Raw genomic sequence first — 12,742 nt, 5'->3', positions numbered from 1 at the left:
ACTGAGCTGGAAGTTCATTCCACCACCGAGGGGCCAAGACGGAGAAGAGTCTAGATGAATGTTTTCCTTTTACCTTCAGAGATGGAGGGACCAGGCGAGCAGTACTGGAGGCTCGGAGTATACGAGGTGCAGTGCGAGGTGTAATAAGGGCTGTGAGGTAGGATGGTGCTACTCCATGTTTGGCTTTGTAGGCCAGCATCAGTATTTTGAACCTGATGCGTGCAGCTACTGGGAGCCAGTGGAGGGAACGTAGCAGAGGGGCGGTGTGGAGAACTTGGGAAGGTTGAAGATCAGTCGTGCTGCTGCATTTTGTATGAGTTGTAGAGGTTGGATGGTACATAGTGGTAGACCAGCTAGAAGGGAGTTACAGTAGTCCAGTCGTGAGATTACTAAGGACTGAACCAGTAGTTGGGTGGCCTGGGTTGACAGATTTGTATGATATTGTAGAGAGAGAATCTACCTGAGTGGTAAAGGTTGCTGATGTGAGTCGAGAAGGAGAGTTGGTTGTCTATTCCAAGGTTGTGGGCTGTTGTAGAAAGCGAGAGCTGTGAGTTGTCCAGGTAAATAGCAAGATCCTGATGTGGTGAAGAATCTGCTGGAATGAATATTAGTTCAGTTTTGGTGGGATTGAGTTGGAGGTGATGGGCTGCCATCCAAGACGAGATGTCGGTTAGACATGCAGAGATTTTGTAAGCAGCATGTAGATCAGAGGGAGGAAAGGAGAAGAGGAGTTGTGTGTCAGCATAGCAGTGGTAGGATAATCCATGTGAGGAAGTGACCTCACCAAGTGATCTCATGTAGAGGGAGAAAAGGTGAGGACCTAGCACCGAGCCTTGAGGGACACCAGTGGAGAGTCTACGTGAGGTAGAGGTGGATCCTTTCCAAGTTACTTGGTAAGATCGCTCATCAAGGTAGGAAGCAAACCACTGCCATGCTGAGCCCTGAAATCCAAGCCTCTTCAGGATTGACAAGAGAGTCTTGAGGTTAACAGGACATCAGGAGACGTGGGGGAGGGCAGCAACCTAACAGCAGGACCTTTGTACAAGGAGGAACAGGCACTATGACCTCCAGCAGGCCACAAACGTGCTTGTGTCTGCGATGTCCACAGGTGGGGGTTCTGCTTACAGCCCAACACCGTGCAGCATGTTTGGCATTTACCAGCGAACACTAAAGGCAGGTGAATTCGCCACTGGCTCCCTGTGCTCTTCACAGATGAAAGCAGGTCCACACTGGATGTTCTGCTGCCTGCAGGTTTGGCAGTGGGTCAGTAATGGTGTTGGGTGGCATTTCTTTAAGGGACCGCACAGCCCTCCATGTGCTCGCCAGAGGTGGCCTGACTGCCATTAGGTACCGAGATGAGCTCCTCAGAAACCCTCGTGAGACCATATGCTGGTGTGGTTGGCCCTGGTTCCTCCTAATGCAAGACAATGCTGGACCTCACGTGGCTGGACTGTTGCAACAGTTCCTGCGAGATGAAGGCATTGATGTGAAGGACTCGCCCGTTCCCCAGACCTGAATCCAGATCAACTCATCTGGGACATCTTGTCTCGCTCCATCCACCAACAGACTGTCCAGGAGTCGTCGGATGCTTTAGTCCAGGTCTGGGAGGAGATCCCTCGGGAGACCATCAACCACCCCATCAGGAGCACGTCCAGGCGATGTAGGCAGGTCATACAGGCACATGAAGGCCACACCCACTACTCAGCCTCATTTTGACTTGTTTTAAGGACATTACATCTACGTTGGATCAGCCTGTAGTGTGTTTTCCACTTTAATTTTGAGTGTGACTCCAAATCCAGACCTCCATGGCTTAATAAATATCATTTCCATTTCCTTTGCATTCAACTATGCAAAGAACAAAATATTTAATAAGAACATTTCATTAATTCGGATCTAGGATGTCTTCTTTTGGTGTTCCCTGCTTTACAGAGGATGATTACATACAGGGTCTGACCCTGGAAATATGCGGCAGATGGCCAGCAGGTGTCGCTGCTGGTACAGTTCCTACTACTACTGGACAGGAGGCGCCACGCCCTGACAACTGGGGACACAACCAACAAACAACCATGTCAGTAATGTCTATGATTTATATCAAGAGAACATCAACTGAGCAGAATCATGATAACATCTGGTGCTTGAGCTTTTAATAGAACTGTAGACTTTATCTGAAGAGGGTTAAGTGAAACATCACATTTTAACCGCCACCCTTGGTGAGCAGTGGGCGGCCATGACAGGGAGCAGCGTGTGGGGACGGCGATTTGATCGGGACTCGAACCCACGGCAACCCACTGCCCCAGCGACCTTGTCTACAACTTCACTCCATACTGGCTTCAAATCTCCGGGGTCAGGGGTCAAGAGGAGAAGCGTAAAACAAAGACGTGTGCAAGTCGGCACTCTACAGCGCCGCATGATCAAAAACCGGAAAAAGCCGGACGACGGCGAGCAGAGAGAGAGAGAAAATGGGGAAAACCTGGATTCAATGAACACGAAACAAACTTCTGGTATCTTCTGATCTTCTGATTTCTTCCAGATCTCAGAAAACGAAGGGCATGTAAAACCAATGGTTTAAAAGTTTGAGATACTGTTAAGTAACAACTATTCATTGGAACTATTCATTCAATGCTGTTTTTAAAGTGACTTTAAAAGATAAATCTGACATTTATCTTTCCCTTTTGCACACTGTAAATCCCAGAGGGCCTCAGGATCAAGAAATGATGTTTGTCCAGATCAGAGGGGGCGCTATTACTGAGAGCCACACAAAGGTCAAAAGATGGGTACAAATAATAAAAAAAAAGGTCCAACAATAATAATCCGCTGCAGATTTTTAACACCACTCAAGAGAATTTGCTTCTCGTTTTCTTTGGTTTCTTCCACCGTGTCTTTCTTTCTCCAGAGGCAGTATATCCGGGAGAGAGATGATGGATCTCCAGACCCTCGTCAATGGACTTTTGGGTTCTTTAAAGACGGTGTGCCTCTCCGTCACCTGGTTCTTGGTGCCTGGTCCATGCAGGTACGTGTTCGACCACGCTTTCATGGTCTTCACGTGCAAGTCCAATCAGGCAAATGAAGAAGGAATAAGTGTTTTATCAGAGTGGTGGAGTCCAGACTCAACGTTGTGGTCACGGCGAAGGTTGTCCAGAAGGTCCTGCACCCCCTGCCGCTTGTCCATCACCACAGTCTTAAAGCTGCAGCACCGTTTCACGTAGACAAGCCATGCAATTGACCCCAGCTGCACACCGTTGCTCCACGAAGCGCCCAGAGGTCTGTCCCAGCACATCTGGACCAGGTTCCCAGCTGCTTCCACTTTTCCCCAACAGAAGACCCAGATTAAGACCTGCTCTAATTACTCAGCAGTATCCAGAACCGTCATATAAAGCCACCTTCACCTTCTAATCCGTCCACAAATCCCAGCATGCATCACGCAGCGTTTTTATTCATTACTCTCTGCCAGGTAATTACTGGCTCTGACGAATCAAACTCAATATGCGCGTTTGAGGAGATAATCGCTGCGTGGTGACACAAGGACATCGACGAAGTGACGGGAGCACCGAGGACCATCACCCGGATGAAAGGGGCTTCACGGGTTCCTGGGCTGCTGACATTTTACACAGAATCTAAACCAGATGTGTGTGTACGTAGATTACAGATGTGAAAATAATGTACGTAATACTTTCTGTGCTCCTTCGTCACCCTTCATTAGTGGACTTATCTTATTAATCTTGAGCATGAAATATGGTGGCGGTCCGAGCCACAAAGTTCGAGTTATACGTGTACAGTATATACTAAAAAGGTCTGTTCTATATAGAAATGTGCGTACAGCATGTATGCCTTGTTGGGCCCTGAACAGTATGGCAGGGCCCTTCTGACACTGGGATGGTTGAGACATTTCATTCCGTTCAGTTGAATTTAGCGTGTCTACTGTATGAGAGGAAAACCTGGAGGTCTGTCCTCCTCGCTCAGAGGACACTCGATCTTTAAAGACAATACAACCAAGGGAGAGAAGACTTTTATTACTATAGCACAGAAATGTTGCTGTTTGGCATCTTAAAAGTGGAATAAACAAATCCCATGTCCGGGACATTTTTAGTTAAATATATTATTTATATTTTAAAATCTTCTAGTTGTTAAAAATGTTATTTAAGTAAACATGCCCAGGATCGGTATTCAGGAGAGTTTGCACAACTACACACCTGGGGTTTTAAAGATGGGTTTAACATTAACATTTACAGCATTTACCAGACGTCCTTATCCAGAGCGACTTACAGTCAGTAGTTACAGGGACAGTCCCCCCCTGGAGACACTCAGGGTTAAGTGTCCTGCTCAGGGACACGATGGTAGTAAGTGGGGTTTGAACCTGGGTCTTCTGGTTGATAGGCGAGTGTGTTACCCGCCAAGCTACTACCAGTGGGTAGTACTATAGTGGGGTTACTATAACTCAGAAATATGCAGGAATTCGTGTAACACCGTGTTACGTTGGACAGACACAAAACACGCGCCTGGAGCACTCAGATCATTTCCTGGACCGCTGTACACAATTAAACGTAAAGGTAATCGTGTGTGAAATATCGACTTGAAATATGTAAAAAACCGTCACGCAACTAACTATGTAGTCGTTAATACAACTATTAGGTTAGCGTATAATGAAAGCTCACTAATTATATAAACCCCCCCAAAAAACCATGTGAAATCCACATCATTTAAAACGAACTATGATGTCATTTCCTCTCTGTAACAGCACCTCTCCTGCAGTACGCCAACCGAGAGCAGCCGTGGGCTTCTGCGTATCGTACGCTCACATCACGAAATGGGCCTTCCGAGGTTTCTGTGGTGTGGTCGCTATCAAGCAATGTCTACCTGCATTATACTTGCATTAATTTTACTAAAACAAAACCTGCTATGCACAAAATGAATTCATGACCCCATTTCCAAAATTTGCAAATGTTACGTGTTGCTGAGTAAAAAAAGTGTAGGTCCCACTATGGACCTGTTCTACATAATAATTAGCATGGGAACATCCTCTAACATTTCCCCATCACTGGTTTGCCGTTGGGTTGACCGGTGAGATATTAATTTGATCATATTTGGTGAAAGTTAGTGGCCCCTGGGCTTGATACCTTTTAAGGTGCCACTGAGGTCCCCTTGATGAAGGTACCGTCCCCACACGCTGGTGCCCACTGCTCACCAAGGGTGACGGTTAAATACAGAGGACACGTTTCACCGTGTGCTGCGCCTCACAATGACCATCACTCCGCTTTTAAAAAGAATTGTAATACGAAGATGTCACAATGGGCTGGACATGGCGAGGAAGGAGGACGCATAGGCACGCCGTCACAGGACAGGGGTTTAATACAGAATGCACAGGACAGGGGAACTTCACCAGACAATGACCTTACGGTGAACAGACACGAACAGGACAGCTTTATACAATCATATAATTATGCTCAGGTGAACACAATCAGGGAACATTGCACGAGACCAACATGAAACTCCGGTCCGAACTCCGGACCCGGAGTCACCCCTGCCGGACCGGATCATGACAGAAGATTATAAAAAGAAAATCTGTTTTTTTTAAATAACGAAGGCCTGTAGCTGTATAATAAATCCCTCATTTCCTTCATCACCTAAACTGTAGCTGTTTTGTAAAAAAGGTTATTAAAGTATTAATGGGCGTATGTGCAGGTCTACACGAGCGGGTTAACGATGGAGGTGCAGTGTGAAGGGTTAACTGCACACCAAAGGAAACCTGTTACCAGTTAACATCCAGACTCCTTACAAAGATATTTCACCATTCCTACATGCAGCCATGCAGGGGAACGTGGAGAAGTGGGACAGGTAGAGAGAGAGAGAGAGAGAGGGAGGGAGAGGGAGGGAGAGAGAGAGGGAGGGAGTGACGGAGAGAGAGACAGAGGGAGAGAGAGAGATAAAGAGGTATAGAGAGGGAGGAAGAGAGAGAGAGAGAGGGAGGGTGAGGGAGAGGGAGGCAGGTTGGACAAGCTGGCTGTGTTTTGGAGTTTGAAGTTCGAAGTTTAAAGTTTGGAGTTTGAAGTTTTAGTTTGGAGTTTGGAGTTTGAAGTTTGAAGTTTGAAGTTTGAAGTTTGAAGTTTGAAGTTCGAACTTCGAAGTTCAAAGTTTGGAGTTTAAAGTTTGGAGTTTGGAGTTTGGAATCATGATGCCCCCTGCGTACATACTTCACGGTGAGACCCGGGGCTCGTTATATGACGTATGGTATCAGATGGTCGTTATGGAAAAGATGCTCTTGCTGACCTGCTGTGTGGCACTCCTGCAAATCCCGGCGGGATCTGCGGAGCCCTGCAGGGGGGCGCATTGCGCGGTCCCTCTCCGGCAGAACGCCCGGACCATCACGGCGGAGGTGGCCCAGGAGTGCGGCGACGTGGGGTGCAGGCTGCCCCACAGGGCGCGGCCCCCCACCCTGGATGGGAGCAGAAGCCGGCCGTCCCGACAGCACATGCAGCCCCCATCCGAATTCCCGGATCTGGGATCTACCCTGGGAATTCAGATGATATGCGACGTCAAGCCAGGTACGTCTGCTCTGATGCATGAACTTTGACCTGTGAAATGATTGTTTTCCTTCTTCTGACATTCTGATGTCATTCCTCTAAATGTCAAAATGAACATCTGCACAGTAGAAGAAATAAAGAAGGATCTGTCCCTACATGACCTCCCCTTCCTCTCCAGGGTCCAATGAGGTTCCCTCTGACGACTCGCTGGTCCTGCAGCTTCACCTGGCCCGTGGGCAGGAGAAGGTTCTAGAGGAGCTGCGGGTGCAGCAGAGCCAGGCGGCCGAGCTGCAGCGCCAGCTGGGCGAGCAGCAGTCCGGCCTCGCTGCCCAGCAGCGCCACCTGCTGCAGCAGCAGCAGCGCTCCCAGGAGGCCATGGAGCAGGTGAAGGCCCAGTACGACCTTCTGCTGGACTCCCTCAAGCAGCTGTCCTTCCACAGCCTGCAGAGGGAGCTGGAGGGCCAGCTGGGGCAGCTCGGGGCTCATATGGTGGCGGAGGCCAGCCTGGGGGACGCGGGCACGCCCACACCGGGGTGCAGCTCCTGTGGTCCGGAGGAGTACTGCCAATTCCGAGGTGAAGGTCCACTCTGCCAGAAGTGCACGGTTTGCCCTGCCGGCTTTTTCCTGGTTGCTCAGTGCACCGCGCACTCAGACCGGATATGTCAGGTACACACCGCCCCGCCCTTCATTTCAGCAATGTGCATTCTGGGGCGTGGCTGCCAAAAGCTCAGAATGGCTGCCGGTGTTCTTCTCAGGATCGGGACGAGTGCCTGGAAATCCCCAACCTCTGCAGAGACGACAAGCGGTGCCTCAACACCCCAGGTAAGACCCCGGTTAACACCCCGGGTAAGACCCCAGGTAACACCCCGTGTAAGACCCTGGGTAAGACCCCTGGTAACACCCCGTGTAAGACCCTGGGTAACACCCCGGTTAACACCCTGGGTAACACACCGGGTAAGACCCCTGGTAATACCCCGTGTAAGACCCCGGGTAAGACCCCTGGGTAACACCCCGTGTAAGACCCTGGGTAAGACCCCTGGTAACACCCCGTGTAAGACCCTGGGTAAGACCCCTGGTAACACCCCGTGTAAGACCCTGGGTAACACCCCGGTTAACACCCTGGGTAAGACCCCGGGTAAGACCCCTGGTAACACCCCGTGTAAGACCCTGGGTAAGACCCCTGGTAACACCCCGTGTAAGACCCTGGGTAACACCCCGGTTAACACCCTGGGTAACACCACAGGTAAGACCCCGGGTAAGACCCCTGGTAACACCCCGTGTAAGACCCCGGGTAAGACCCCTGGTAACACCCCGTGTAAGACCCTGGGTAAGACCCCTGGTAACACCCCGTGTAAGACCCTGGGTAACACCCCGGGTAAGACCCCTGGTAATACCCCGTGTAAGACCCCGGGTAAGACCCCTGGTAAGACCCTGGGTAACACCCCGGGTAAGACCCTGGGTAAGACCCCTGGTAACACCCCGTGTAAGACCCTGGGTAAGACCCCTGGTAACACCCCGTGTAAGACCCTGGGTAACACCCTGGGTAACACCCCGGGTAAGACCCCGGGTAAGACCCCTGGTAACACCCCGTGTAAGACCCTGGGTAAGACCCCTGGTAACACCCCGTGTAAGACCCTGGGTAACACCCCGGTTAACACCCTGGGTAACACCACGGGTAAGACCCCGGGTAAGACTATTGGTAACACCCCGGATAAGACCCTGGTTAATACCCCGGGTAAGACCCCTGGTAACACCCCGGGTAAGACCCCGGATAACACCCCGGGTTCCTTACATCCCAACCCGCAGCCATCTTGACCGCGCTTGACCGTGTCCATTTCTTCAGGTGGATTCAGGTGCCAGGGCATGCTGATGCAGGACGCCGCTGCTGGCCGCTGTGGCCACGGGTATGGAGTTATATTACTTTAATCCTCTCACACCTGATTTCTGATGCCTGGTATGGAGCTGATAGCCGCCGGTCTCCCAGAACCTGGGATGGCGCTGGAACAGCCCATGCGTAAAAATTCATGTGCTGTGATATTTACTAAAGTTACCATGCTAACCAACCATCAGGGTCTGGTGAGACCCTGATGCACAGTTCGTTACTTCGAAAAAAAAAAACAGTCACACAGAGTTTCATCAAATGCATCAAAATGGAATAAAAATACCTTTTACACAAAGAAAGTGTTGCAAAATGTCAAATTGTGTGTAATTTGGTAATTAATCTTATTCCACCCGTTAACACTGCATATAAGATACGTGATGTAACATACAACGATAAATATTAATAATAATAATAATGGTTCATGGTTATTAAACTATGTTTTCCGGTCAATTCTCCAGGTATTTCTACAACAGACAGTTGCAGGAGTGCCAAGCGTGTGGCGACTGTGATGACGGGCCTGTGGCCACGCCCTGCACGGCGGTGATGGACACGGTCTGTGCCACCCACTCAGAGGGCGGGGCATCACTCACCTGGGCGGGTGACGTAGTCCTCCCACCTGCCGAGGCCGCGCGCGGGGCGAGCTTTCCCAGCATGCAGCTGCACATCGAGAAGAAGAGCAGCGGAGGAGACGACTGGCTGGCGGCTCCCGCGATGGGCCGGGCTCTGATGCGCCAACACGGGCTGGTCTGGGCCGACTACAACCTGGCGGTGAGCCACAGCTGCCCGAGTTTTGTGCAGGTTTGCTTGCGCTTGAATAACAGCGAGGTGGAGGAGGGGGAGGGGCCGACGGATGAGGGGCGGGACCTGAGCGGAGTTCGATTGGAACAGCGGGAGGGGAAGGCGGTCCAGAGTGCCAGCGTGAGTGCCGCCTTCGCCGTTGAACCTGGCCAGGCCTTCACCATCGCACTTCGGAGCGCCGGCCACCAGTGCAGCCAGACCGGAGATAGGCCACACCTCTACAGTGGCCCCGCCCCCGCACTCAGCCTCCTGTGGCTGTCCCACGACACGGGCGCCGTGGCGATGACCGCACAGAGCATGGCGTCATCCCACTACCACACCAACTACCGGCCCACCTTCCGAACCTCGGCGGCGTCGGACCATTACGTGGTGACGCTGACGCACGACGGGCGAGGGGTGCGGTTCACGGAGGCGGGCGTGGTCCGGTTCGTGCTGCAGCAGGCGCTCTACTCCATGGGCCAGGCGTGCGTCAGCGAAGGCTTCGCCCTGCTGGCCTACGTCACGCGCAACGGGACCAGCGGCGAGATAACGCGGTCATTCCAGCCCGGCGCCCACTACCGCGACACCTCCATCTCGCTGTGTGCCGCGGCCGCCGTCCAGGCCGGCGACCTGCTGACCTTCCAGGTCCTGGCCCCGCCCCACTGCAACGTGCGCTACTTCGGCGACGACTCCGCGATCAGCATGCTCAGCCTGCTGTGGGTCCCGCAGGTCGGCGCAGCCGCACTGGCCGCCAGCGTCTCTGCCCGGGCCCTGCCCACCGGGGCCGTGCGCAACAAGCCCCTCCTCTTCCACCAGGTCACGCCCTCGGTGAAGCAGCTGGAGCTGGGCGGGCCGGGCGGGCGGGACTTGGTCTTCCGCCAGCCGGGCTCGGCCAGCGTGGCCGTGGAGGTGCGGCTCATCCACTCCTGCAGCCTGCTGAAGCTCGCCCTGGTGTGGTCCGAGGGGGCGCGGCCGGCCCCTCTGGCCCAGCAGGTCAGCGGGCAGATGTCCGAGGGGAGCGTCTGGGCCAGCGTGTCCCTCAGGGCTTCCTTCCCGGTGCGCAACGGCACAGCTGTGTCCGTGACGGTGGACTGCGTCCGCGGGCGGATCAACCAGATCTACCACAGCGCGGGCGGCGGCGGCGTCTCCGTGCTCTGGGTGGCCGTGTGAGGTGTTTTAAACGCTCGTATTACTGTACGTATCTCTGTATGCTTCCATAATTCTCAAGTCTGTATTTTCAAGTGAAAAGCACAGCACACAGTGACACAGTGAAACGTGTCCTCTGTATTTAACCGTCACCCTTGGTGGCAGTGGGCACCATGACAGGCGCCCGGGGACAGCGTGTGGGGATTCGAACCCGCCACCTTTTGGTTACGAGTCAGCTTCCTCACCTGCCAGGTCACCGACGCCCCATTTCACTATTTAAGGAATGATGCGGTGTTTCCTTGTTGTGAAGCGTTAATGTCGGCCGCATTGTCCTGCCATCAGGTAATACGAACAACGACAACGTTTAAATCCGAACCGCTCGCGATGCATTACTACCGATACCGCTGCCATTCCGTCCACAGCTTACCCGTTTCGCTTTAATGTTATAAATCTTGTTGTTATGGAGACGCATGTCTATTCATTTTCAGTCTTTTCGTGGATTGCTGTTATTCAAACAATCTTTAATATGCATGATAAAGAAATTGACATCAATTAGGACAAATGTTAACGTCTCTGAGCAAAACCTGCGGTGAAACAACACATTACGTTGGACTCTGGACTGGAAAAATGGGTCCGTCAGATCCCCAAAGCCTGAATCGGTGGGATCTGATCCCGATAACGGGCCAGATCCATTTTCTGATGCTCACATGTATAATATATATATAAAATTCATTGATTGACTGACGAGCGATTTACTTTTATCAGCTTGAAGTGTAGTGTTATGCATGTTTTTGATTAGAACTGAGCGTCCTGCGTTCCAGGTGTAAGATGGGACATTCTGCAGGACCACGATGCTCCTGCAGCTTTTGTCATGTGGAGAAGCCAACACCTCTTTGTTCACCATGTCTTTGTCAAACGGCATTACAGCATTTAGCAGCCGTCCCCCGAACAAAAGGGGTGAAGCGTCAGCCATTTGCTTCAGGAGACAACGGGGGCGTGGCCACAGAAACAACTAATTCTGATTGGTCTGTGACAACTTCCTGGGTGTCAAATGTATAAAAGGTATTTCTCTTGTGGTCTGGGGACTTCCATCTTCTTTTCCATCAGGAACTGGGCCTTTTCTCTCTCTTTCTCCACCTTTTTCTCCTTCTTTTCATTTTGGTTTGCTCTGTAATGTTGGTACCGTTTTTTACATACAATATTATCATGTAACTGCAATAATAATTTACTGGTGTTAATAAATCAGAAACCGTCCATACTTTTAACCTCTACCTCTACCACCATGCCTCTTTCTGCCGGGTTTTTAATGCAGCGCTTTTGCGTGTAGAGAGAGAGTTTCATTCCATTCTCCACAGCTGAAAAGATCTGCTGTCTCGGTCACGTCCCTGTCCTGCTGTTCGAAGGTTCTCTAGCAGCAGCTGGTTCGTGTTAAGCTCCTTTTTTTCTATCACTCCCTGCATTCCGTTTGTAATTATGTCTTTATGGGCATTGGACCCCGCCCAGATTCATGCCTGCAGCCTTCTGATTTCACTTAAATACGACCAATCATCCGTTTGGTTGTTGTTCAAGTTTGTTGTCGAATCGGTTGAATAAAATACCGAGATTTCCGCGTGACGTTGTTCTGATCACATGCTTACACACACATTTCATCATCTGTATTCGTACAACACTTCACATGTTGCGTGAAAGTGCCCGGTCCCGCCTGGATCCATGCTCTAAAACTGGAGATTGTGGGGTCGAACTTATTTTCTGCACGACCCCCAGATCCGGAATATCCGGGCGCACACACCCTGCCCGGGATGGTCCTTCATGTGCGGATTACGTCAGTCACAGACTATTTCCTACCTTCATATGGGCCTGATGTAAATGAGAGTGAGTTATGGCTGCGCATTAATACCCCCATAATGCAGCACAGATGGAGGATGGCCGGTGGAATGTGTATCCAGCACGGTGCCACGAGAACGGTCTCCTCACGCGCTTCCTCCACGCACCTTCCATCACGTTCCATGCCAGCTTTTCATTACATTTTCAGCATTTACTAGATACAACCAGTAGTTACAGGGACAGTCCCCCCCTGGAGACACTCAGGGTTAAGTGTCTTGCTCAGGGACACGATGGTGGTATGTGGGGTTTGAACCTGGATCTTCTGGTTCGCAGGTGAGTGTGTTACCCAGTAGGATACTACCACTTCAGTCTGGACGTCTTTCGCCTGTTTACGGCAGAGTGCAGTAGTAGAAAGTAGTACTTCTATTCTGAATTGGATTGGTACCGGGCTCTTCTGTGCCTGTGATGGGGTGAGGGGGTCACATGGGTGCCACGTGCTGAACGAGAGGGGGAGCAGATGCGACAGAAGACGCACACGTTTAGGGTCGGTCATTTAGGGGGTTCAGGGGGCGTCACTCTGGCTACTGTTGGGGGG

The 12,742-nt window shown here is 51.4% G+C and overlaps 1 protein-coding gene across 1 annotated transcript; it reads left to right on the top strand.

Annotated features, from left to right (window-relative positions):
* The first annotated feature begins 6,024 nt into the window (after positions 1–6,024).
* On the top strand, positions 6,025–11,411 carry LOC114789284 (uncharacterized). The gene is made up of 5 exons (XM_028978529.1): positions 6,025–6,539; positions 6,697–7,184; positions 7,274–7,340; positions 8,362–8,422; positions 8,859–11,411. Exons 1-5 carry the CDS (start codon positions 6,167–6,169, stop codon positions 10,345–10,347), a joined length of 2,478 nt encoding a protein of 825 aa, XP_028834362.1. The 5' UTR covers positions 6,025–6,166; the 3' UTR covers positions 10,348–11,411.
* Positions 11,412–12,742: the final 1,331 nt, after the last annotated feature.

This window comes from Denticeps clupeoides, chromosome 4 (assembly GCF_900700375.1).
Source record: "Denticeps clupeoides chromosome 4, fDenClu1.1, whole genome shotgun sequence".
Lineage (NCBI taxonomy): Eukaryota > Metazoa > Chordata > Actinopteri > Clupeiformes > Denticipitidae > Denticeps > Denticeps clupeoides.
The sequence above is the reverse complement of the archived record's forward strand: the minus strand, read 5'-3'. Positions and strand labels throughout refer to the sequence as shown.

Excerpts from the sequence above, each read along its gene's own strand:
- LOC114789284 (XM_028978529.1), top strand. The coding sequence starts at position 6,167 with ATGATGCCCCCTGCGTACATACTTCACGGTGAGACCCGGGGCTCGTTA. Across the intron at positions 6,540-6,696 it reads GATATGCGACGTCAAGCCAG|GGTCCAATGAGGTTCCCTCT; the intron begins GTACGTCTGCTC and ends CTTCCTCTCCAG. Across the intron at positions 8,423-8,858 it reads GCTGGCCGCTGTGGCCACGG|GTATTTCTACAACAGACAGT; the intron begins GTATGGAGTTAT and ends TCAATTCTCCAG.